This window comes from Tachysurus vachellii, chromosome 24 (assembly GCF_030014155.1).
Source record: "Tachysurus vachellii isolate PV-2020 chromosome 24, HZAU_Pvac_v1, whole genome shotgun sequence".
In the NCBI taxonomy this organism is placed as follows: domain Eukaryota; kingdom Metazoa; phylum Chordata; class Actinopteri; order Siluriformes; family Bagridae; genus Tachysurus; species Tachysurus vachellii.
In genome coordinates this window covers 10,633,846-10,655,814 of record NC_083483.1, presented here as the reverse complement: position 1 = coordinate 10,655,814, position 21,969 = coordinate 10,633,846, and the positions used below count along the sequence as shown (strand labels likewise).

The 21,969-nt window shown below is 36.8% G+C and overlaps 5 protein-coding genes across 5 annotated transcripts; 3 read left to right on the top strand and 2 right to left on the bottom strand.

Moving 5' to 3' along the window:
- Positions 1-1,002: 1,002 nt before the first annotated feature.
- On the bottom strand, positions 1,003-6,451 carry LOC132839223 (antigen peptide transporter 2-like). Its single transcript, XM_060860066.1, has 11 exons — positions 5,669-6,451; positions 5,471-5,585; positions 5,145-5,275; positions 4,820-5,025; positions 3,984-4,181; positions 3,621-3,749; positions 3,344-3,532; positions 3,012-3,185; positions 1,874-2,033; positions 1,420-1,556; positions 1,003-1,337 (listed from the first exon to the last, which is right to left on the bottom strand). Exons 1-11 carry the CDS (start codon positions 6,165-6,167, stop codon positions 1,131-1,133), a joined length of 2,145 nt encoding a protein of 714 aa, XP_060716049.1. The 5' UTR covers positions 6,168-6,451; the 3' UTR covers positions 1,003-1,130.
- A 648-nt stretch (positions 6,452-7,099) lies between these two features.
- Positions 7,100-9,848, top strand: psmb13a (proteasome 20S subunit beta 13a). The gene is made up of 8 exons (XM_060860110.1): positions 7,100-7,256; positions 7,496-7,589; positions 7,727-7,824; positions 8,399-8,539; positions 8,692-8,807; positions 8,887-8,945; positions 9,349-9,500; positions 9,613-9,848. The coding sequence occupies exons 1-8, from the start codon at positions 7,195-7,197 to the stop codon at positions 9,722-9,724; spliced, it is 834 nt and encodes a 277-aa protein (XP_060716093.1). The 5' UTR covers positions 7,100-7,194; the 3' UTR covers positions 9,725-9,848.
- Positions 9,849-10,624: 776 nt separating this feature from the next.
- Positions 10,625-13,285, bottom strand: psmb8a (proteasome 20S subunit beta 8A). Its single transcript, XM_060860111.1, has 7 exons — positions 13,203-13,285; positions 12,756-12,947; positions 12,233-12,374; positions 11,971-12,082; positions 11,634-11,763; positions 10,905-11,109; positions 10,625-10,803 (listed from the first exon to the last, which is right to left on the bottom strand). Exons 2-7 carry the CDS (start codon positions 12,900-12,902, stop codon positions 10,715-10,717), a joined length of 825 nt encoding a protein of 274 aa, XP_060716094.1. The 5' UTR covers positions 12,903-12,947; positions 13,203-13,285; the 3' UTR covers positions 10,625-10,714.
- Positions 13,286-14,561: 1,276 nt separating this feature from the next.
- Positions 14,562-18,174, top strand: psmb12 (proteasome 20S subunit beta 12). The gene is made up of 6 exons (XM_060860729.1): positions 14,562-14,717; positions 15,874-15,944; positions 16,096-16,227; positions 16,753-16,882; positions 17,137-17,281; positions 17,825-18,174. Exons 1-6 carry the CDS (start codon positions 14,676-14,678, stop codon positions 17,950-17,952), a joined length of 648 nt encoding a protein of 215 aa, XP_060716712.1. The 5' UTR covers positions 14,562-14,675; the 3' UTR covers positions 17,953-18,174.
- A 1,035-nt stretch (positions 18,175-19,209) lies between these two features.
- On the top strand, positions 19,210-21,675 carry psmb9a (proteasome 20S subunit beta 9a). The gene is made up of 6 exons (XM_060860749.1): positions 19,210-19,615; positions 19,755-19,822; positions 20,173-20,304; positions 20,685-20,814; positions 20,937-21,078; positions 21,175-21,675. The coding sequence occupies exons 1-6, from the start codon at positions 19,574-19,576 to the stop codon at positions 21,300-21,302; spliced, it is 642 nt and encodes a 213-aa protein (XP_060716732.1). The 5' UTR covers positions 19,210-19,573; the 3' UTR covers positions 21,303-21,675.
- Positions 21,676-21,969: the final 294 nt, after the last annotated feature.

The following is a 21,969-nucleotide window of genomic DNA, read 5'->3' as shown; positions in this document are numbered from 1 at the left end:
TTAATCTTTCACTCCCAAGAAGAATTGATGCTGTAAAAGGAGGCCTTAAGTGTTTTAATTTCATATTTATATGATGCTCCCTCTCTCCATTGTGTTCCTGTTGATTGTAACACTCCAATGTTCCCTTCTGAGCATTTTATGAAAGGTGTCAATAATTATGAGCTAACTGTATTCCCTGTATGTGCTGTTGAAACAGTATTATAATTATTGACCAGTAGAGGGCAGCAATTGATCATTTACTAAATTTATTAACTAAAATTACAGGCACACACACACACACAAACACACACACACACACACACACACACACACACACACACACACACTTAGTTGTTTGTATAATTCTAGGAGTGTTTCTCTATCAGAGCATGCTCCATTGATAGGAATCCAGAGGCATGTAAGGAAGACGTAGAAACACTAGCAAGTGTGAGGTTTATTCATTAGAGAAGTCAGAGAGACTTCTGTTCATTTTGTACAGAAATATTAGATGTACTAATAAGGTAGAAAGTAATATTGGGGACAGGTGGAAAAAAAAAGAAATACAATTGAATAAAATTAAACATTTATTTATTGAAAGAATTTATGAAAGACATTTTAAGAGGGAAAAGGGATTGTTCAGCAGAGGTGCAGCTAAAAGAGTCACTTATGAGAGACATGCAGCTTCTACAAGTGAACATAAAACACATCTATCATAACCACCGATTGCAGAATCAGTTATAGTAATGGATATGTTCCTCAGCCTGGGTTCTTACCAAAACAAGATAAAAATCCATAACACACAATGTTGTGATTTTATAATAATAAGAGTAGAAATCTGAATATTGTGACTAGTCACATGAATCATAAACATTTCCTTTCTGTCTGTATCTGTTTTCTACCAAACACGCATCTATGTGATGACCCCACATGCCTAAAATGAAATAAAAAATAATATATTTTTCAGCATTATTTACAATGTGTAAATATAAAGTATACTGACAACTATTGACCCTGTAGCTGAAAAGACATTGTCAAATACCAAAAACATCTATTGTTGTTTATGATTACAGCTGTACTGTATACTGCTGAAGTGTCCATGCCTCCAGGTTTAATATTAGACTTTATTTCACATTAGTGAAACATGTTTCACATTAACTGTTACTGTTATTTTCAGTAAAGAGTTTTTCTTTCAGTTTGTAGTAATGTCCCTTCTTCTCCATGAGTTCCTGGTGGCTGCCTTGCTCCACAATCATCCCCTGGTCAATCACAATAATCTGGTCTGCCTTCTCAATGGTCTTCAGTCTGTGTGCAATCACCAGTAAGGTCTGATTGGGGCAGTTGGCCAGGGCTTGTTGGACCTGAGTGAGCATTTTAAAGCATGTTGTTACAGAGTGATTCTAGATACATTCTGTATGTGTGTGTATTTGTGTGCATGTGTACCATTTGTTCACTCTTAGGATCCAGAAAGCTTGTGATCTCATCCAGTAATATAACCTGTGGCTGTCTTATTAGTGCTCTAGCAATCGCAATGCGCTGCTTCTGACTGCTACCAAGAAGACTTCCTCGTTCTCCAACATCTGAGAAACAATGTTTATTCAAAATCTAATTTTAAATCTTGCTCAATCTCCATTTACACCTTGTTTTGAATATAAAACAAGGTGACGAATAGCAACTGAGTTCATGTGATCAGGACTACAATTAAATATGACATTTCATAATCGTGCAGTGCTCATGACAATTCAGTGATTTTAAGACATCCTGCCATCATCAAAGTCAAAGATGTCACTTTCTAATTACATATTTCACTTATATAGCATATTTTAATGTTTTATGTGCAATCTGCTGTACTGTTAATACAAACTGTATCTTCAAAGTCTGTTCAAGTGAATCATACCTGTGTCATAACCTTTCTGAAACTGGCAGATGAATTCATGTGCATTGGCTTTGCGTGCTGCTTCCTCTATTTTCGCGAGTGAACAGTCTGGTAATCCGTAAGATATATTGTCTCGTATGGTGCCGGAGAAGAGAACAGGCTCCTGACCCACAGCAACAAGCTGTCAAAGATAATTAATCAATATAGATGTCATTAATATAACATTTTTAAATAAGTTAAATTATTGAAGCAAAGCTGTTGAAGTATTACTAACACCTATGCTCTATGCTACTATCTGCTGTGACGGTGGCACCTGCATCATCGAACGCAAGCTACACAAAATCACTTCTTGCACTTCAGCACCAAGGCCAGTTCAGAGTGTGGCTGCAAGGCAGAGCCAATCAGGAGCACAGATTAACTCTTCACTGGAGGGAACCAGGTGTAGCAGTAGGGGGAGGAATGTGTTTGAATTCTGGGTGGAAGATCCGATCTGCTGAGCCCAAGCCACGTTCCTGGTGTCTACCTCCCTGCCTTGCTGCTTCACCCACTCTTCCTCCATCACTAGCTAAAGCCTCCAGCACTGCTGCACCTACAGCTGCACCTAAAGCCTTTCCAGAGTACGCTGCTCACTGTCCACTTCTCCTTTGTGCCTGGAGGACACACTAATAAAGAGCACTATTTTTTCTTGATACCCAACTATGTGCCTTCCATCCGTGTTCAAATCGCTGAAGCAAGTGTTACAATGTTAGTGCATGAGGGCAGTGAACACAGACCCTGCACCGGGAGTCAGCATGGAGAAGCTGCTCCAACACCTGCTTGAGACCAGCATACATCAGAATACAGTCTCCAGATGGCCATCAAGGAGTTGCTGGACCTGAAGAAAATTATCCAGGCAGCTGAGCAAACATTGACAGGTAGTTAATGCAGTGCATTGTCTCTCTGCCTATGTTTCAGATTGGGGGAGGACGATGCTTCCCGATCTGCTGAGCCCAACCACACTGCTAGGGTTTATCTCGCTGCCTTGCTGCTTTACCCACTCTCCTTCCACCACTGGCTAAAGCCTCCAGCACTGCTGCACCTATGCCCTTACCCGAGTAATCTTCTCTGCTGACTGTATATGACATAATAATTATTATTATCAATAAATGTCTTGTGTTACCTTGTTGTGCAGGTATTTGTGCTGGTAGTTCTGCAGAGGCTGTCCATCTAGCAGGATGTGTCCATGCTGTGGCTGGTAAAACTTCTGCAGCAGACTGACACAAGTGCTCTTTCCACCACCAGAAATCCCCACTAGAGCAGTCATTTTACCGGGTTTCAGCTCCAAACTGAAGTCCTGAATCAAACACAGAGACAACATATAATGTGCTCAGGGCATTACTCCTTGTACTTGTCATGTTTATAAAAAATTGTGAAGATGTGTTGGAACTGCCAGAAATATTGATTTTAAATGTTTTTCAATTGAGGTTATGCTGCATATGCTGTAGTAAGCACCTCAAGCACAATGCGGTCAGGACGTGTTGGATATGCAAAGGTGATATTCTGGAAGCTGATGTGTCCCTTCAGTTCCTCTGGCTTCAGAGTCCCATCTGTGCTAACTTCAGGTCTGCGATCCAGGTACTCAAAGACCTTCCCAGAGGCACTCACAGAGTTCAGCATGTCTCCAAATATATAAATCAAAGTCTGAAAGATATAATGTAGGTTATATATTAAGGTTTTAGGTTCAGACTTCAGAATTTTTTTACCTTGTTTATTTACACCGTGTACATACCCGAATGCTGTCTGCAAGATCTGAATGGTAGAGGATGAATGAGACCAGATTTCCTGTGGTCATCTGTCCATATTTTACAAACAGGTGACCATAGTATAACATAGCCACCTTCACTCCCAATTCTGTGAGCTACAAACAACACACAAAAAACACATGAATATATACAGCAGAAATACATTTTCACATGTAAATATAGTTACTGATAGAGAAGAGACAAACATGGCACAAAAAAACTATCATATTACTTTAGAAACATGCTCCTTATCTAATTTAAATAAAAGCCTATTGGTATGCTGAGGTATTGCAAAAACTACACATGTAGCATGTGTCATAAAAATAATACAAATTTTACCATATACTCACCCTCCTCACCAGCAGGTACAATGCTCTGACTGTGTCCCGCTGCGTCTTTATATTATGCGTGTCCATCAGCCTCTCATCATAGCGACTCTTCTCACTCTGCTTTGCGTTAAAGCTCTTTACAGTCCTGATGCTTGACACAGCCTCTCCTGCAGCATCATTTGCCCTTGCTATGGAGTCCTGCACCTTCATTGAAAGTCTCTATAGGAAGCACAAGGAGCTAAAAAGCTTAAAGCTTTGACATTATTCACATTTTAATATCTGTATATTACACATCTGTATATTATATTCACAGTACATACACATCTGTAAATTACTGTTTATAGAAATAGCCATATATTTTGTTACATCCTTCTGTAAATTTGTTATAATTATAGCCATCTGTATATTATGTTCATAGTACACACACATCTGTAAATCACTTCCATATTACCATTTTATTTAACTTATCTAAATCTTGTAAAATCTGTATATCCTGCACTTGCTGCTATTGCACTCTGGTTAGACCTAAACTGCATTTTGTTGCCTTGTGCTTGTACATGTGTAATGACAATAAAGTTGAATCTAATCTAATCTAATCTAATCTAATCTAATCTAATCTATGAAACTGTTCTGAGAAACATAAGATTCTATTTTAAATAACTAATCACTTTATGGACAGCCCTCCTTGAAAAAAGTATAAGCTGGGTTGGCAAGAAATCACTAATCAAGTAAATAATTAAAAGTACCAGCACTAACAAAAAGGTGGAGCACTCATGCAGAGCTTTATTCTGCTAGGAACTCGCCAACACTTTACACCTAATGTATATGCGTAGCTCTAGAGATTTTTTGTTCAGTACCTGGTAATGTGTGTCATAGATGTTCTGTAGTAGTCCAGTTAAAGGCGTCTCCATCAGAGTCAGTACAGTGAGCTTCCAGGACAGACTAGACATCAGGTACAACATCCCCAGAGTTTTAATCAAGGTTCGCAGAAGGACGTTCATATTAAGGGCTAAAGCTCGGGCCATGAGATTAGTGTCTGTGGACAGTCTGCTTGTGATGTCACCTGGAGAACAAGTGTAGGTTAAAGATGTAATATTCCAAAGACAGACAGGGAAGCATGCACGCCAATTTTTATTGTTGTGGGTTAGCATGATAAACTCAGAAGCATTCATCAAAATCTACCTGTCTTTGTAGTCTCAAAGAATCCAATTTCCTGCTTAAGTAAGCAGCTGAAGAGTTGATGCTTCACCCTACATATAAATCTGCCAATAGCACACATGAACAGGCCTCCTCGACAACCTGCGCTGAAAGAACTGAAGATGGAGAGAAAACATTTAAGTCTATTAATAGAATAATCTTCATCCAGTAACATTGTGTCATTGGAATTGAGCACTGGTTACTATACAGTTGGGAAATGTGGCTGTGGTGATGAATATTAGCTTTAGGACTAGTGTTGGTCAATTTAAATGCTGATACATAAGAATCCACAATGTTATGTCATTACTGACCTTCCAAAAGAGAAGAATGTCATTAATATTATTGCAGAGAGAAATTCATCCCAGCTGTACTTAGTCTGCAGGATATCGATCAACTTTCCTGTGTAGAGTGGAATAAACATCTCACCTGAAAACACAGGAACATCTCACCTGAGCATGGACGCTTCATTTAAACAGTTTTAATTCAAACATGATTAAGGTATTACTTACAAAGGACAGCTAAGGCTAGAAATATAGATGCCCCGAATAAAAACAGGTAGTCAGGTTTGTACAAGTGGATCACTCTCATGAAGAGCACTCGAGCTTTCTGCTTGTTCTCTTTGCCTCTGCTTTCCTCATTAGACTCTGGTAAGAGCGTCTCCCAAAACAGGCATCCCAAAGCAGCAGCCACACTGCCGACCATCCACATAGCAAACTTTTCCATCGGCCAGTTACCAAACAGAGTCAAACGACCTGTTTCATACACAGGAGTGATAAAACAGTGGGCCATAACCCATCGCTTCATCAGCCGCTCTCTCACATCCTTCCAGTAGAACAGTGAGCAGAGCAACGCGCATCGCAGCACCGCCTCAGTCCACTGTCTCACCAGGTCACCTCCACCGTCCAAACTGCTCACTTTACCTCTCAGGTGTGTGAACACCAGGTCCAGCACATAGACGACGACCAAATCCGTGAATACAGCAAGAACAGCCACCAGAAGTTTCGACATATTGTTTATAATTAAATCGATGTATCTAGATCGGTATAAGTAAAGGTATTCTCCTAAACGTTCCCGACACTGAAGTTTCACTGAAGGTTTACTTTCAATTTCAATTTCATTACAGGGGTTTTCCAAATGCCCATAAAGTCAGAAAGCACGGCATCATGTATAATAAATAGTGCATATAGAATCATATGTAAATTATAGGTCACGTGATATTGACGCGCATCCTGCTATTTACATAATAAGGTGTCTCTAAATATCGCTAGATTCAATGTAGTTGTAATAGACGCTCCGCGTGTTAAAGTAATGACTGGTTTTCGCCATGAGGAGGCGCTAATCTTTACTGCCTATACTTAAACCCCAAGCCCAACCTGTTCAGATCAGGTCTGCCTAGCAACTGATGAGTCATTTTAAAGACACAGAAATACATTTCTTTTCAGTTTTCTATCTATCTATCTATCTATCTATCTATCTATCTATCTATCTATCTATCTATCTATCTGTCTGTCTGTCTGTCTGTCTGTCTGTCTGTCTGTCCGTCCGTCTGTCTCTCTGTCTGTCTGTCTGTCTGTATGTATGTATGTATGTCTATCTATTCTAGTTTTCCCAGTCCTATATTTTATTTTACATTATATATTTTACGACTTTTTTTTGCAATAGAGAAAATGTTTTAAACCATAATTAAATTACATAAACATGTTAATAAAATTGTGCTTGAAACAATGTGAATTGTGAACTATACAAACAAAGTGAATTGAATTGAATTAAAGTTTATACATGCTGGTAGATTTGTCCCTCCTTCTGACACAAGCCTGCTTTAAAAACTATAGATATTTGCATACGAGTAATATAATTAATCTTAATTCTTTCATTTTTAAGCTCCAAGGCAGCAGCTCAAACGCACTCTAAAAAACACACAAAGGATCTGGCAACACAGCACACAGGTTTACAGCGCCATCTCTGGCCACAGACGTAACTGCAACAAAAGCCAGCCTCCATATGAACACATCAAGCTGCAAAGTTTCCTGTGGACATGGCACAGTTTCACGTATTTGAAGCACCTGTATCAGGTTTTAATTTCGAGAACTCGGAAAGGTATGGTCAAACTTCACTCTTTTCATTTTGATACTATTATTTTGTAAAAACTCCAACAATTCTTTTTTCAAGTGCATCAACGTTTCTCAAAAACGAAAGTAAAATGTCACTGTTCCGTGATTGAGAATAAAATCTTTTAAAAAGAAATAAGACTGATTAAGGTGGATGTAAAAAGAAATGTAAAAAGGTTTCTTTAATTATATCTGGGTTTTGTTCTGATGTATTTCCTTGTCATTCAGAAATGTTTTTTTGGAGAATGCACTCGGTGAGGGGAAAAGCAAGACGCCCAAACCTGTAAAGACTGGCACAACCATCGCAGGGGTGGTGTTCAAGGTAAATAGATGAAAACTGTCCAAATAGGATGGCATATTAATGATCTAGAATCAAAAGGATACTGTAACAAGCCTTATCTGACACAAACTTTGTATGTGTGTGTGTGTGTGTGTGTGTGTGTGTGTGTGTGTGTTTAGGATGGTGTGGTCCTGGGAGCTGACACAAGGGCCACCTCCAGCGAAGTGGTTGCAGACAAAATGTGTGAAAAAATTCACTACATTGCTCCAAACATATAGTAAGTGGACGGCTAAAATCAATTAACTCATACATTCATTCATTTTTGTCCTGGTTGGGGAGGTAATGGATCTGGAGCCTAACACACAGATGCCAGTCCATCATAGAGGCATATCATACCATATCAGAGCAAACGTTCATGCACTCCATTCAAATCTTGGGGGAAATTTGGCATAGCCAATCCACCTATTGTACAGGTTTGACTAATGACATGTTTTGGGAAGTGTGAGGAAACCAGAAAACCAGTAGAAGGGCCACACAGACATGGGACATGTGAAATAACCAGTAGTAAACACCACACAGACAATAACCTGAGCTTCACATCCAAAACCAGAGACCCTGGAGTTGTGTGGGATCAACACTACTGTGTCAAGCTCGATGGAATTCAATTTAACAATATAAAAAACACACTTTTAATACTCATCTCATTTCCTACCGCTTATCCGACACTTTTAATACAATACAAAAAAATCTATGAATTCATTAACCATTATACTATTATGGTAAGATAAAAATGGCACAGAAAGACTGAATGTAATACGTATGCGTGTTCATAGTTTTCTTATGTGTTTTAGTTGTTGTGGAGCAGGGACCGCGGCTGATACATTTAAAACTACAGAATTGCTGTCTTCCAACCTCGCCATTTTTTCCTTGAATAGCGAGAGGAATCCCAGAGTCACAATGGCAGCTCACATACTACAGGATATGCTCTTCAGGTGGGAATGAGTATGTGATTATTTTGAGATTTCTGTCTAATAGCATTTCTTTCAGAGAGATTTAGCACTTCTCCAAAATTTGTAATTAAGTACATTAATTAATTTTCTTGCTGTCATTTAATTTTTTTTATCACCTGGCTGTTCTATTCCAGATATCGAGGTATGATTGGGGCAAATTTAATTCTAGGAGGGGTCGACTTCTCAGGGAACCATCTCTTCTCAGTGGGGCCCTATGGGAGCATGCAGAAGCTTCCATATCTTGCTATGGGTAAGCTTGTCACAAGCACCACACAGTAATGAACATTATATTGTTCTTGTGCTAAATATACTAATGCTTTTTTTCTTAGGATCTGGTGATTTAGCTGCTATGGGTGTACTGGAGGACAGATTTAAAGCCAATATGGAGGTAGGTGTTTATGTTTGGAGAATTTTTTTAACAGTATGTAATGTGATGTACCTGTAAGAGAGCTACAATAACAATACATTTGGCAATGTCCAACAAGTAGCCAATTGTCCAATTACATTTGAGATCTTGGAAAGTGGGCACCAAATATAATGTGCTGTACTGTAATTCCTATACTATTCACCTAAATTTTATATAAATACAAGGTCTGCACTAATATCTATTATTTAATTTAAACTCCAATATATTGTAGATATAGTTACATTATATATATATATATATATATATATATATATATATATATATATATATATATATATATATATATATATATATACATATATATATATATATATCAAATAACTGTAACTGTAAAAATGACTGTATATGCTATTTGCATGTTTAGCTAGATGAGGCTAAGGCATTGGTGCGTGATGCAATCCATTCAGGCATCATGAATGATCTTGGTTCAGGTCACAACATAGACCTTTGTGTGATCACCAAACAAGGAGTTGAATACATCAGACCTTATCAGAACTCTGAATACAAGGACACAAGGTGAGAAGAATACACAGAAATATTACAGACATAATTATACAGACATTTCTTTTTAATGATAGATTTAAGTAAAAAAAAAAATCTTCATGTGTGTGATTTTCTTTCCTTTTAGAATGGAGAAGTATAAGTTTAAACAAGGAACAACCCCTATTTTAACAGAGAAAGTGGTTCGTCTGGAGCTTGAGATACTGCACGAGACAGTTCAGACTATGGACACAGCCTGAGCTAATCAACCACAATCACTCTGATGTGTGTTATTCAGCAACCATTTATTACCATCAACAGCAATGTTTTTTAATGGTTTAATTTTTTTATATTATATTATAATAAATACATGATGTCCAAGAATCTTTTTTTGTTTAATTTTTATGACTGACAGCAAAATGTTAACACTTTTGTCAAGGACAAATGGTTAACTATTAACTTTTAAGTAAAATGTACTAAAATAATGTGCTAAATAGTGAATTGAGAATTGGACAAATGAATGTGATACAAATGAATTTAAATGTAATGAATGCCACACTTAAAGCCAGTGTTGGCTACCATTTTTTGTTATGTCATCTGCAGGGTCCTGGTCTGTATTATGTATTGTATTGTACTGTATTGTTCTTTATACAATATCAATGTCCTATTAAAGTTAGGAAGAAGGTGAATGCAATTCAAATAACATTATTTAAAGGAGTTTTAAATCCATTGTTTAAATTTAGCTATAGCTGTAATTAGATAATTAGATGGCAGTTAGTTGGCCTCATTACAAATTCTTGTCAAAATTAAAATTTCTGTAGCACACAGTAAAATCTTAATAGATTAAGATCTTAATAGATTTTTCTTAGATTTTGACAGTCTATATTAATATATTCTGTACAGCAGAAATCAACACTCCAGATAATTTGCATCCCCTTTTAAAAAGACACCAAGAAGGTGGATATAGATATACAATATTTATAAATAAAAATAAATGTAGTTAATTTACAGTTTTACATTGTAATAGTATTAATCTGTTGTACCTACAGTTTGTGAGTTATAAAAAGGACAGTACTGTATACTTTACATTATATATGGCTATGTTACATTTCACGAGTCACAGCTACAGATTTATCTACCGTTTAAAAAGAAACAAGTCCTTATTGTTTCGTTTGAAATCCATCTTTATTTTCATACGTGAATTGTGTTAGATACAGCGTTAGTGTGTGAGTAGAAAATAATCTGTGTATTCAGAACATTCCTTTCTTGTACTGATGGATTAGATCGGATACATCCTCCTTGCACACCTTAATCCAACCGTCCTCCTTCATGTGATAGACTGAGAGAATATAAAAAAGAAAACACAGTTCATACAACAGACATTAGCTTGAATAAACAGAGGGCACTTTTTTGCATTTGTGTTTCATAATACAGTCTTACGGTTCACGACTCCACCAGAGTAGGCGTCTCTGTGTGTGGCGTGAGCAATGCCACGCCGGCCGAGCTCATACGCCTCTTCCACTGTCATATCCTCACGGAAGCCACTGTCTATCACCCCGTATGCATAGCTGTTCCCACAGCCTGTGGAAAACATTTTCCCTGAAAGACGTGTTCCATTGTCATCTACATAATACAGACCAGGACCCTGCAGATGACATAACAAAAAAGTGATATTGATGCAACTTAAATGACTCAGATAATATACATATAAAATAAACAAATAGGACTAAAAGACTGAAAGAATGCAGTGTGATTCATGTGTATTTCTGATGACATCTTTTTGTCTTTTAGTGTTGGGTATGTAGCAAGGTATGTAGTAATTCATTTATAAATCACCTGCAAGCACAGTATATAGTATAAAGACTATGTACTGTAGAGCAAGTTTGACTCAGCAGTAATATAATGTTGCTTGGTGAAGAAATAGCTTGCAGTTTCTAGTAAATATATGTGGTTTGTTGTCCCATGCTATTTAGGTAGCAAGACTTGCACGCACTATGAATTTAATAAATGTCAAAATATTAATATAATACTAATTTAATTTCAAAGAAACAAAACAATTCATTTCCATTGCCAGACAGATGCAGTTACGTTTGTAGGTGAATGGACAGGGGAGTTTCATGCAGAGAAGGGCAGAAAAACAACTAATCAAATCAAAGAAGTTAATTCTACCTTCTTGTCCCAGCCACAGATCATGCTACCCATGGACAGGCCCATGCCTCTATAACCAAGCATCATGTTAGACAGCAGCTTGGAAGCTGCAGACACTGAGATCCTCTGCTTGTTACGGAGCTGATAAAGCCTGAGGACATAGATGAAACACACATGCACACACAGCATGTTAGTAATATGTTAATTGCTAATACTCCTGTCTGTATTTTACAGTAGTAAAGGCTACAAGATGTGTCAGCTATGCTTGGGCATGTTTAATGCACTTCATGTGTACAGAATGGTAACTTTATCTTGTTGGGGATTCACCACACCCCTTTAAGATTTCGCTCTGACAAACCTGCACTCCTTAGCCAGAAGTCTCTCCCAGTACTGACAGTCTGCTGCACTACCAGACATGGTGCCCAGCAGGTAAGGGTTGATCTCGATCACCTTATTCGCCTCCAATGTTGCTAATAGACACAAAATTTGACATAAAGGTAAAAAAAAAAAAGCTATTTAGAATTCTGATATAATTGATTTGTTCACTGCATCATTCAGAGCTCTGAGAATCTGCCTTTACATGAAAGTGCTTCATATTCATCAGATGTGAGCGTGCTTACCAATATAGCGTCCAGCCGAGGCCCTGGAGTCGACAGCTACAATGACACCGTGGCGGAACTTAAAAGCCAGTGTCGTAGTGCCGTGGGTCATATCTATCGATATCCCATCATCACAACTGCACGATTTCAGAAAGGATGAAGGCTGAAACGTAAGAAAGAACATTTATTTTTTTAACGAACGTCTTCAATACACTGTCGCCGTAGAGAGTTTATCTGTACTCGGTATGTAATGAGTGGTGTGATGGATGGTTTGTGCTTATTGGTATGCTATATACGGCTTAAATCTACTTAAATCTATTAGAACAGAATAAAGCAGGTATGCTGTTGTTAAAGTGGGATATAAAATGCAAGTGAATATCAAACATAATACACATGAATCAGAATGATTTGGCTGTAAGAGAGAAAACAATTGAGGAAGACGTTGAGGAAGACTATGGTACACATAGACAATGGTACCTTTCACGTTCACTGCAGTACAGATATACTTGATAAAGATAGAAAGGAAATAAATCATACTGCTTACATCAACACCAACTGGTACAGCAAATTCCTGAGATTTTGTCCCAAAGCTGTAGTGATTCGGTCGATCGAGAAACCCCACCCGTTTTGAGGCGAACGGCGAGAAGGGACCGAATTGAGACGAAGATCCGCTCACTTCCAAAAGTGCCATGCTGGCTGTTCTTAAATCGATTAATAAGTCTTAAAACACAAATTCCTGGGGGAAAAAAAATCGACTTTGTGAAATCTGATATGTCGGTATGTCTGAACAAAACCTTAAATCTTCCTGTTGCTTTTGAAACCGAAAGTTCAAACGATGCTGATTTTATTTTACTTTCGTTTATGACCAACATTTTTTCCTGCATGGTTGAAAAATACATAGAGAAAGTCTAATATATACCTAGAACCTATATGTACATATACATATAAAATGACAAAAATGAAGTTTTAAGAAGAAAAAGTCTTCACCTACCTGCCGGGTTTAGCGCTCGGGTGTCCAATGAGATCAACTCGTCTGTTCACATCATCCGTTTTCAGGAAGACTTCCTGCCTGTAGGTGGCGCTGTGACTCCTTTTTGTTTACACGTGCACGCGCATACACAGTATTAAACTGGGTTTAATAAATTGTTTAGACAGCTTTAAAAATGTTTTTTAAATTGCACTCTAATTTGCCCCTCAATCATGAGTGATTTAGTGAATTATGACCCTGAGAAGGATAAAGCACTTACTGAAGATGGACAAATCTTATAATGTTGTTGATACGGGTTTTCACAATGTTTCACAGAAAAAGGTTTTTCTATTTGTATTCCTTCAACTACAGCAATTGTTCCATTGTGCAATCTGTAGGCTATGTGCTGCCAGAATGAAGGAAAAAAATGCTGAAAATGTAAATTCTGGCTACTGTAAGTTCAACCTTAAGAATAGAAACACAAATCTCAAAAACATATGTAAAATTATATTTAAAATACAATGTTAGCAATGTTGAAAACGGCATACTGTATATTCGATGATGAGTAACCTTCATTGCATTGTCTTGACAGTATCATGTGTTCAGTATCATGATTACCATGTCTGCATGCTATAACACTAGGTTCCCTAAGGTTTAGATATCAAAATAGAAACATAAAATAGATCAATATCACTGCAATTTCAACATTCTCTATATTATTTTCTCTTATAGCAGCACAAATGTATCTAAGTCTAATAGATTCAGAGATGCATGACTGCATTGCTGTACTCATAAAGGTGTCTTCATCAGAAAAATTATAACCAGTAAGACTAAGTGATGCAGCAATCAGACTAACCAATTTGTAATGGTAATCTGTCACTACATATGACGATAGTACAGTTTCCACAATAATGGCACCCATAGAAGGCCTCTTCCTCTTCCCACTTCAACCTCTGCACATTAAAAACCTGACTTTAATCAACTGCTATGTAATACACAAAGAAATTGTTGGACTGTTGCCTACTCTGGCATTGTGTGGTACTATTTACATCGGTTAACTATGTGGTATTGTGAATCGAAAAAAAAAATAAACTGTGACCCTTATATATATATATATATATACAAGTTATGAGTCACATGTTTGTGTATACATGAATATATGTATAATGAATATATCCATCAGTATCCATCATTACTTTTATTTTGATAATTTGATGTTTAAAACCTTGTCTCGCTTTTCACATAAAGTAATACTCTTATTCTAAAAAATAAATTTGAGTAACAAAATGTCGAGTTCCTGAGTTAAAACTTGCTTCACGTGCTTCAGAGACTTGAAAACTGAGCAGCTTGACGTGTTCATATGGAGGCTGATTTGTCTGCAGTTAATCTCCCCTGTCCATAGATGGCGCTGTAAACCTGCATGTGACTGCAGGACACCGGGCTGTTTGGTCTCAGAGTTTTCCGAAGCTAATCTAAAACTGCCATATCTGTGTAACAATGGACCCACCAAAATACACGAGTAAAGGTGTCAGCACGGGTGTAAGTACATTTTACTGTATCATTAATATACATCATATATCATGTGCTACTACTTCTATATTTCAGTTTTGTCAAATCATTTGTCTTTTTGTTGTGATTAGTTACTTTCACTTTCATCTAGAGAATTTCGCCTCTAATTCTCTCCTACTCTTAAAGTACTAAACTGCACGTTTCCTTAACATTTGACGTGGTACTCTCTACCTTCACACCTGTAGTATGTTTTATTGAATGTAGGATACATTTAAACTGATTTAATATCCTCAACTGATCGTTAAGCACCTGTTGTAACTTTAGCTTTATACCTTAAACCTACTCTACATTCACCTACAGATAAACATTAAACGAGAAGGAAAGGTTTTAATGGAGTATGGAATTTATTCATTCATTCATTTATGAATTTATTCATTTATTCATCTAGTTTCCAAATCCTATACAGAATACACCCTGAATGGGTACTGGTCCATTGTAGACCATATACTCATTCACACCTAAGGGCAATTAAAATTGCCCAGGGTAGCAGACAGTGGATGTGTAGCTACTGATGATATTCACAGTGTATTTAAATGCATTCTGGATTTTAACCGTACAATATTTCATTGTTTAGTCTTTCTTTTTGATATAAAGGGACCAGCAAGGGCCCACTGTTGACCAGAAAATATTTGGAAATTGTAGCATCCACACAACAATGACACTCACATGATAGTGTGTATGATCTTGATATAAGTGTCTCGGGTGTTGAAGCATTAGTATGATGACTGGGTTGACAACAGACCACCAACAAAAATATCCAGTGATAAGAAACTGGCATTGATGTACTCGAGTTGTGTTTGAGTATGTTTCCAGTTGTACATCTACAAGGTGGATAAATTGATTTATTTACAGTAAGTGTACACCCCAGTGAACACCCCAGTAATGCCACTACACCAGATACACTTGTGCCATTTCCTTAAGTACTACAGCGTTAGCATCACTAATGAACTGATGAAATGGTCCACTATTGAAATAGTTGTCCATGCAGTCCCTTGGATTGATCTGTGACAATACAGTTAATACATAAAATGTATTAAGACTGGCCTCAAAGTAGATGATGTCATGGACACTAGAATTTTTTTATAAACAGTATATAAAAATGCTAACTTTATCCCCTTATTGACAGACTACAATAATTGCAGTAAAGTACAATGGAGGTGTTATCATTGGTTCCGACTCCAGGGCCTCCATGGGTGGGTAAGTATAAAAAATATATTATATATTATATATCATTTTAAATTTAAATATATATAATACCACTATTTTAATAACCACAATTTTGTGTGTGTTCAATCAACTCCTGACCCAACCTTTATGCATGTCTTTTTTTTTGTCTTGTACTATATAGGACATATGTGTCATCCAAAGTCATTAACAAGCTGATACAGGTTCATGATCGGATATATTGCTGCATCGCTGGCTCATTGGCAGATGCACAGCATGTCACAAGAGTGGCCAAATTTCAACTGTCTTTTCACAGGTAATCCAACACTTCAGTGTAAAACCCCATTATTGTAAAATAACAAGAGTATTTTATTTTAAACAATTATCTAGTTAATCAGTCATGTGTAGCATACAATCATGTAGAAATCATGGGCCATCAATGATCAGAATGATGGAAAGAAAATTATTTGCTCACTCATCCTTACAGTAGCAAAGTCTTCTCAACCTGTTTTCATCAACACATAGTGTCCCTCATAAAGTGTTCAGTACACAAACATTTTATATTGTATTAAAAACATTTTGATAATGGCTTATGTTATGATTTATTTATTTACTTTAGATCAGATTTGTATTGTTCTTTTTTCATCCTTTTTGTTTATTTAGTTTTATTTTGCTCATTTTATGTTCTAATTTCACATTTTTATTGAATGTTAAAAATTGCATGTCTAGTTAAAAAGCAAAGTAATGTTGCTATCATTTTTCACTTCAGGATTGTTCAGCAGCATTGCTAAAATTTATACCATGTCTATCATAACTGATAACTAATCATAACTGTCTCTAGTATACAGATGGGATCTCCTCCTTTGGTGAAAGCTGCAGCTACTGTGTTGAAGGAGCTGTGCTACAGCAATAGGGAAGATCTACAGGCTGGTTTCATCACAGCAGGTTGGGACCAGAAGAAAGGGCCACAGGTATAACAGTAGTTTATAATATGTACTCTGTTAAAGTTTGGAACTACAGAGAGTCACAGATGGCAGTATTTAATATGGCTCTGATCTCCAAATGTCTCCAAATGTAAATGAGTTCTAAATTAATCCAGACTATTAACGACAGTGGTGTAGATCTACTAAGAATCCTGTACAGTGTCATCACATTTTAACATGTTATTAAATTTGGCACCATAACCAAGTTTATATGTTTCACGTTGTGTGTATGTGTGTTTTAGGTGTACGTAGTATCTATGGGAGGTATGCTGATTAGTCAGCCCTTTACCATCGGTGGTTCTGGTAGCACATATGTCTACGGCTACATGGACGCTAAGTACAAACCAGATATGAGCAGAGAGGAGTGCGTTCAGTTTATAACAAATGGTAATAAGACAATTTTTATCCCATATGCCCATTTAAAGCATATTATAGAGTAACTAATATGAAACTAATGGGAAACGTTATGCAGACATGGGAGTGAGGAAAGTGTGAGGCTGGTCCACCAGTGTGTTCAGCTAAATGGCTAACCAGCACAGCAGAAAAATAAAATTAAATGTAATTATTTCAAAAGTCATTCTTTATGGCAAACTTATCTCCCCCTTTACACACTGAATTCGGTTTGAATTATTTTTCCTAGATTGTGCAAAGCTTCATCAGGAATACTGTTAAGAATTTATTAAAAGAGTTATTAAACAATGGACAATGTTGCATTCTAAAATTTGTTGACTAACAGAGTTATATCCACCTCAGCATCCAGTGAATCACCTAAATGTGTTAATGTTTTGTACAACATCTTGTCAAACATGATTATGGTGATACGGTGACCTTATTGGGAAAGTTTAACACACTCACTGAATTCATCTCTCTCTCTCTCTCTCTCTCTCTCTCTCTCTCTCTCTCTCTCTCTCTCTCTCTCCTAATTTTTAGCTTTGGCATTGGCTATTGGCAGAGATAACGTGAGTGGTGGCATCGCTCATTTGGTGGTGATTACTGAAGGTGGAGTTGAACATGTGGTTGTTCCTGGTGATAAATTACCCAAGTTCAGCGATGAATAAATGATAATAAAAACACACGAGTAACCACTATGAAACTACTGTGATATTCTGAAATGGTAGAGAGAGTACACTAAAGTAGTATACTTATTCATGAAAATTTGCAAAGACAAAAAACTGTAGAGATAGAGAACCTATTCAGTGAATAAGAATCCATTTGTCCTTCGGGGTATATGTTCGAAATGAGATTTTCTAATAAAATTTCTTTTTCAAGAAAATGAACAATTATCTCCTTTTGTGGTTTATTCAATGAGAAGAAAACATTTAATATAGTAAATAATATATAAAAAATAATATAGTATTGAAATTCATGAGAATAATTCTCCTCTTTAGTACAGTCTACATTCTTATTTTTTTATTATACAATTTACTTTTATCATACATTTTCCTGCAGTTACTCAATTATTTAATAAAAAAACTGAATTTTTTTCTTAAAGTCGTCCACTAGGTAATATGAGAAGTCCTGGAACAAGGATTGCACCTGCATGATAGAAAATTATCTTTAGAAATATTTTGGGATATTTCTTCAATATTCAATCTTGATGCTAAATCATATGTTTACTGAGCTTTTTTGTCTTTAAAAAAAGATAAATTTTTAGATGCATGCCACAAGTGCACAAGTGCAAGTCATTTGTCGTTGTGCACAGGACGCAACAAGACCCAGTAATATGGTCCAGGCTCCAAGCTCTAGGTGGTCCAGTGAGCATTTTGTAGCAGTGAGTTACTTGTCTAAAATAACAGAGATGTCAGGACATTGGTGTGGTGGCACATAGAGTAGTGTTGCTGTCTCACAACTATAGGATCTCTGGTTTTTGCCTGTTCTCTCTGTGTCCATGTGAGTTTTTCTCTGGGTTCTCCAGTTTCCTCGAGGATCCCAAAAAGCACACATGTAAGTGAATCACAAATGTTGAATTGTCCCCAGATGTAAATGAGATGATTGTGTGAATGTGTGATATCCATTTGAGAGGTTATCCCCATTTGCACCTAGTGTTAGTTAATTTAAAAGAATCAGAATTGTATTTAATCCCCTACATTGCTAGGAATGACGGAAATATTATGGATTGGGTGAATTTATTGTTGCCTACTTGGTGTTGGAAGAAAAGACATATTAAAGCTTTCATATTCTTCATGTATTACTAATGAATAAGACGCTTTATTTGACTGGTGCATTGGGTTTTGATCTGTGTCTGTGTCTGTGTCACTTGTATGGTGTCTGCAGGTAGATGTGCAGCTTAGACAGACTTAGACACAGGCGCAAAGTTACTTTCGTTTTCATCACGCGGAACAAAAGGGAAAACAACGAAAAGCTCCTGAGAAAAAGCCTTTCTAGGCCTGGTTATTGATACAGGGTTTTAAAATCGAAGACTAATTCTTTAGAGAGCTTTAATTCACGTGTCTTCGAGTGTTTGATAGTGTTGTAGTTTCTCGGCTTCGCCTCATATTGAATTTCTTGCGCTTTCTTGTTCTACTTGGCGTCGGGGAGCGAGTGCTGTGTGTGTGTGTGTGTGTGTGTGTGTGTGTGTGTGTGTGTGTGTGTGTGTGCGTGTAAGTGTATGTTCTGCATTGACTATCGATCATTTTGTAGTTGTAAGTGAGTTGATTTAAGGCTAAACCGAGCATCATAATGTTGGAGGAATCTCCATTGAGTGAAGAAGTCACAACCGGGGTAAGTAGTTTAGTCTATTGAATCGTTATACAAAGGAAAGTGACCTGGTCAGACATGGGCTTCTAAACAGCTTTTGTGACTAAATGGCAGATGAATGATATTATGTGTTCTAAAATCTGCCACGCCATTTTATTTTCAGACTACAATCATAGCCATTGCGTTTCCAGGTGGAGTTGTTCTTGGCTCCGACTCACGTGTGTCTGCTGGGTAAGAAATTCACCCCAATATTAAGTTGTTGTTGTTTTTTTTTTTATCTCTTTGAACTTCACAAAGCCAGGTTGATTTTTAAGACATCATGACAGCCACAATGGCCATCGAGAGTTTTCTGAACGGGTTTAAACTTTAATGATGTTTTCATGCATCTTCTAAAAAAGTACTTATGCAAGAATATGAAAAGTTCATTGCCAAAGGTTTCTTATATATCAGTGTATATCAGGTTATATATCGTCAACTTAGGTTTATCCATTCAAATTGTTCTCCAATAAATTAATGATACTACCAACTGAATGATAAAGTTTTATCTGTTCTTTATATTGTTTTAATTTTTTTTTAAATAGGGAAACAGTGGTAAATCGAGTCATGAACAAACTCTCTAAACTACATGACAAGATCTACTGTGCGTTGTCCGGGTCAGCCGCTGATGCTCAGACCATTGCTGAGATAGTCAACTACCAACTGGATGTGCACAGGTACTGATCACCTTTACAATACTGTATCTCTGGACCTATTTCTGGACCTGGCACATAATATGAGATGTGGAATAGTCAACAAGACAAACAGTTTACTAGATGAAAGATAGCTAAAACGGCCTTTTAGGATTTTCTTGCACTATTTAAGCTGAAAGTGTCTTTGGCCCTGAGTTAATAGAATGCTACCAACACACTAAAATTATTACTCGTCCACATAGCTGCTAACATTTCTGCATGCCTTATTACTCAAGCAGTCACACTTAGAATTCAGTAGAATTGGAAAATGCATAGTCTATGAATCACGAATGCTAAATTGTTTTACCTTGGCAGACATTTAATTAGTTAATGTGTGCGATACTATATGTGTATTTTTGTGACAGTATTGAGATAGAAGACGACCCCCTGGTTCGCTCAGCTGCTACTTTAGTGAAGAACATTTCTTACAAGTATAAAGAGGAACTATCTGCACATCTGATTGTTGCAGGATGGGATAGGAGAGGTGGGGGTCAGGTGAGTGACAAACTATTGATTGGATTGAATTGGTGTAGCTATACTGAAAATGTAAAGTTTAAATCTATGCCTAACATATATACTGTGTACTAAAATATTGCTGTGTGTTTAAATGTTTATAGGTGTATGTAACATTGGATGGCATGCTGTCTCAGCAGCCGTTTGCTATTGGTGGCTCTGGTAGTTCATACATCTACGGATTTGTTGATGCAGAATACCGGAAAGGCTTGACACGAAAAGAATGCCAGAAGTTTGTTGTAGATGGTACTATGTTTTTTTTTTTAACTACAGCACAGAAATACAGTAATATGCTATGCAATGATTTTTTAATCGTATTTCACTTTTGTTCTCTCTTTCTAGCGCTGACACTTGCTATGAGCAGAGATGGTTCTAGTGGAGGCGTGGCTTACCTTGTTACCATTGATGAAAAGGGGACAGAGGAGAAGTGCATTCTGGGAAATGAACTACCTAAGTTTTTTGATGAGTAACAAAATAGTGTTACTGAGTTTGTTAAACACTGCATTTAACTGCATCTTTATTATAATCAACAATATCAGCAAACCTAAAAATTATTCCATAGACAATTTTTTAAAATCTTTTCTTGAGAACTGGAGATTATTGACTGAACCTAGCTGTAACACTGAGGTCTTTAAAAACCCCAGTAATGCTGTTGAACTTACTACTGTATCGGTTTCAGTGTTGTGCTGAAATGGGTCCAACACTTAAATACCTGGTCAATCTGTAGCTGTATATCTACAAAATCCAGTTATGGTACTTTGACCTAAAACATTAGGAGTGTTTTTATGTTCACATTAAGATTCATTAGCTTTAAATTGTCACCAATAAATGCAGTTCCACAAACACATGATGTACTGAATTTTTATTTGGATATGTTAATTGTCCAAGTGAGGATACTACAGAATATAATGTGATGTACTGTATAATTTTGCTGCCTTGTATTTCAAAGGTCCTGGTTTTAACTTAGTTTCACATATTTGTGTTTTATTGGTTTTCATCCAGGTTCTTTGGTTTCCTCCAGAAAACATATCAAGTGGGTTGGCCTGGATAGGAATTATAGATTGTGTGAAAGTGTGTGTTCATAATGCTCTATAATGTACTCGTGTTGCCTACAGGCTGTTACACACCCACCCAGTG

Coding starts and splice junctions, on each gene's coding strand:
- LOC132839223 (XM_060860066.1), bottom strand. CDS start 6,167: ATGTCGAAACTTCTGGTGGCTGTTCTTGCTGTATTCACGGATTTGGTC. Junction 3,533..3,620: donor ATCTTGCAGACAGCATTCGG/GTATGTACACGG, acceptor TATATCTTTCAG/ACTTTGATTTATATATTTGG. Junction 3,186..3,343: donor CTGACCGCATTGTGCTTGAG/GTGCTTACTACA, acceptor TGTTTGATTCAG/GACTTCAGTTTGGAGCTGAA.
- psmb13a (XM_060860110.1), top strand. CDS start 7,195: ATGGCACAGTTTCACGTATTTGAAGCACCTGTATCAGGTTTTAATTTC. Junction 7,257..7,495: donor AATTTCGAGAACTCGGAAAG/GTATGGTCAAAC, acceptor CTTGTCATTCAG/AAATGTTTTTTTGGAGAATG. Junction 8,540..8,691: donor CTACAGGATATGCTCTTCAG/GTGGGAATGAGT, acceptor GTTCTATTCCAG/ATATCGAGGTATGATTGGGG.
- psmb8a (XM_060860111.1), bottom strand. CDS start 12,902: ATGGCACTTTTGGAAGTGAGCGGATCTTCGTCTCAATTCGGTCCCTTC. Junction 11,764..11,970: donor CTTCTGGCTAAGGAGTGCAG/GTTTGTCAGAGC, acceptor CTATGTCCTCAG/GCTTTATCAGCTCCGTAACA. Junction 10,804..10,904: donor CTCTGGTGGAGTCGTGAACC/GTAAGACTGTAT, acceptor ATATTCTCTCAG/TCTATCACATGAAGGAGGAC.
- psmb12 (XM_060860729.1), top strand. CDS start 14,676: ATGGACCCACCAAAATACACGAGTAAAGGTGTCAGCACGGGT. Junction 15,945..16,095: donor TCCAGGGCCTCCATGGGTGG/GTAAGTATAAAA, acceptor TGTACTATATAG/GACATATGTGTCATCCAAAG. Junction 16,883..17,136: donor ACCAGAAGAAAGGGCCACAG/GTATAACAGTAG, acceptor TGTGTGTTTTAG/GTGTACGTAGTATCTATGGG.
- psmb9a (XM_060860749.1), top strand. CDS start 19,574: ATGTTGGAGGAATCTCCATTGAGTGAAGAAGTCACAACCGGG. Junction 19,616..19,754: donor GTGAAGAAGTCACAACCGGG/GTAAGTAGTTTA, acceptor TTTTATTTTCAG/ACTACAATCATAGCCATTGC. Junction 20,815..20,936: donor ATAGGAGAGGTGGGGGTCAG/GTGAGTGACAAA, acceptor AAATGTTTATAG/GTGTATGTAACATTGGATGG.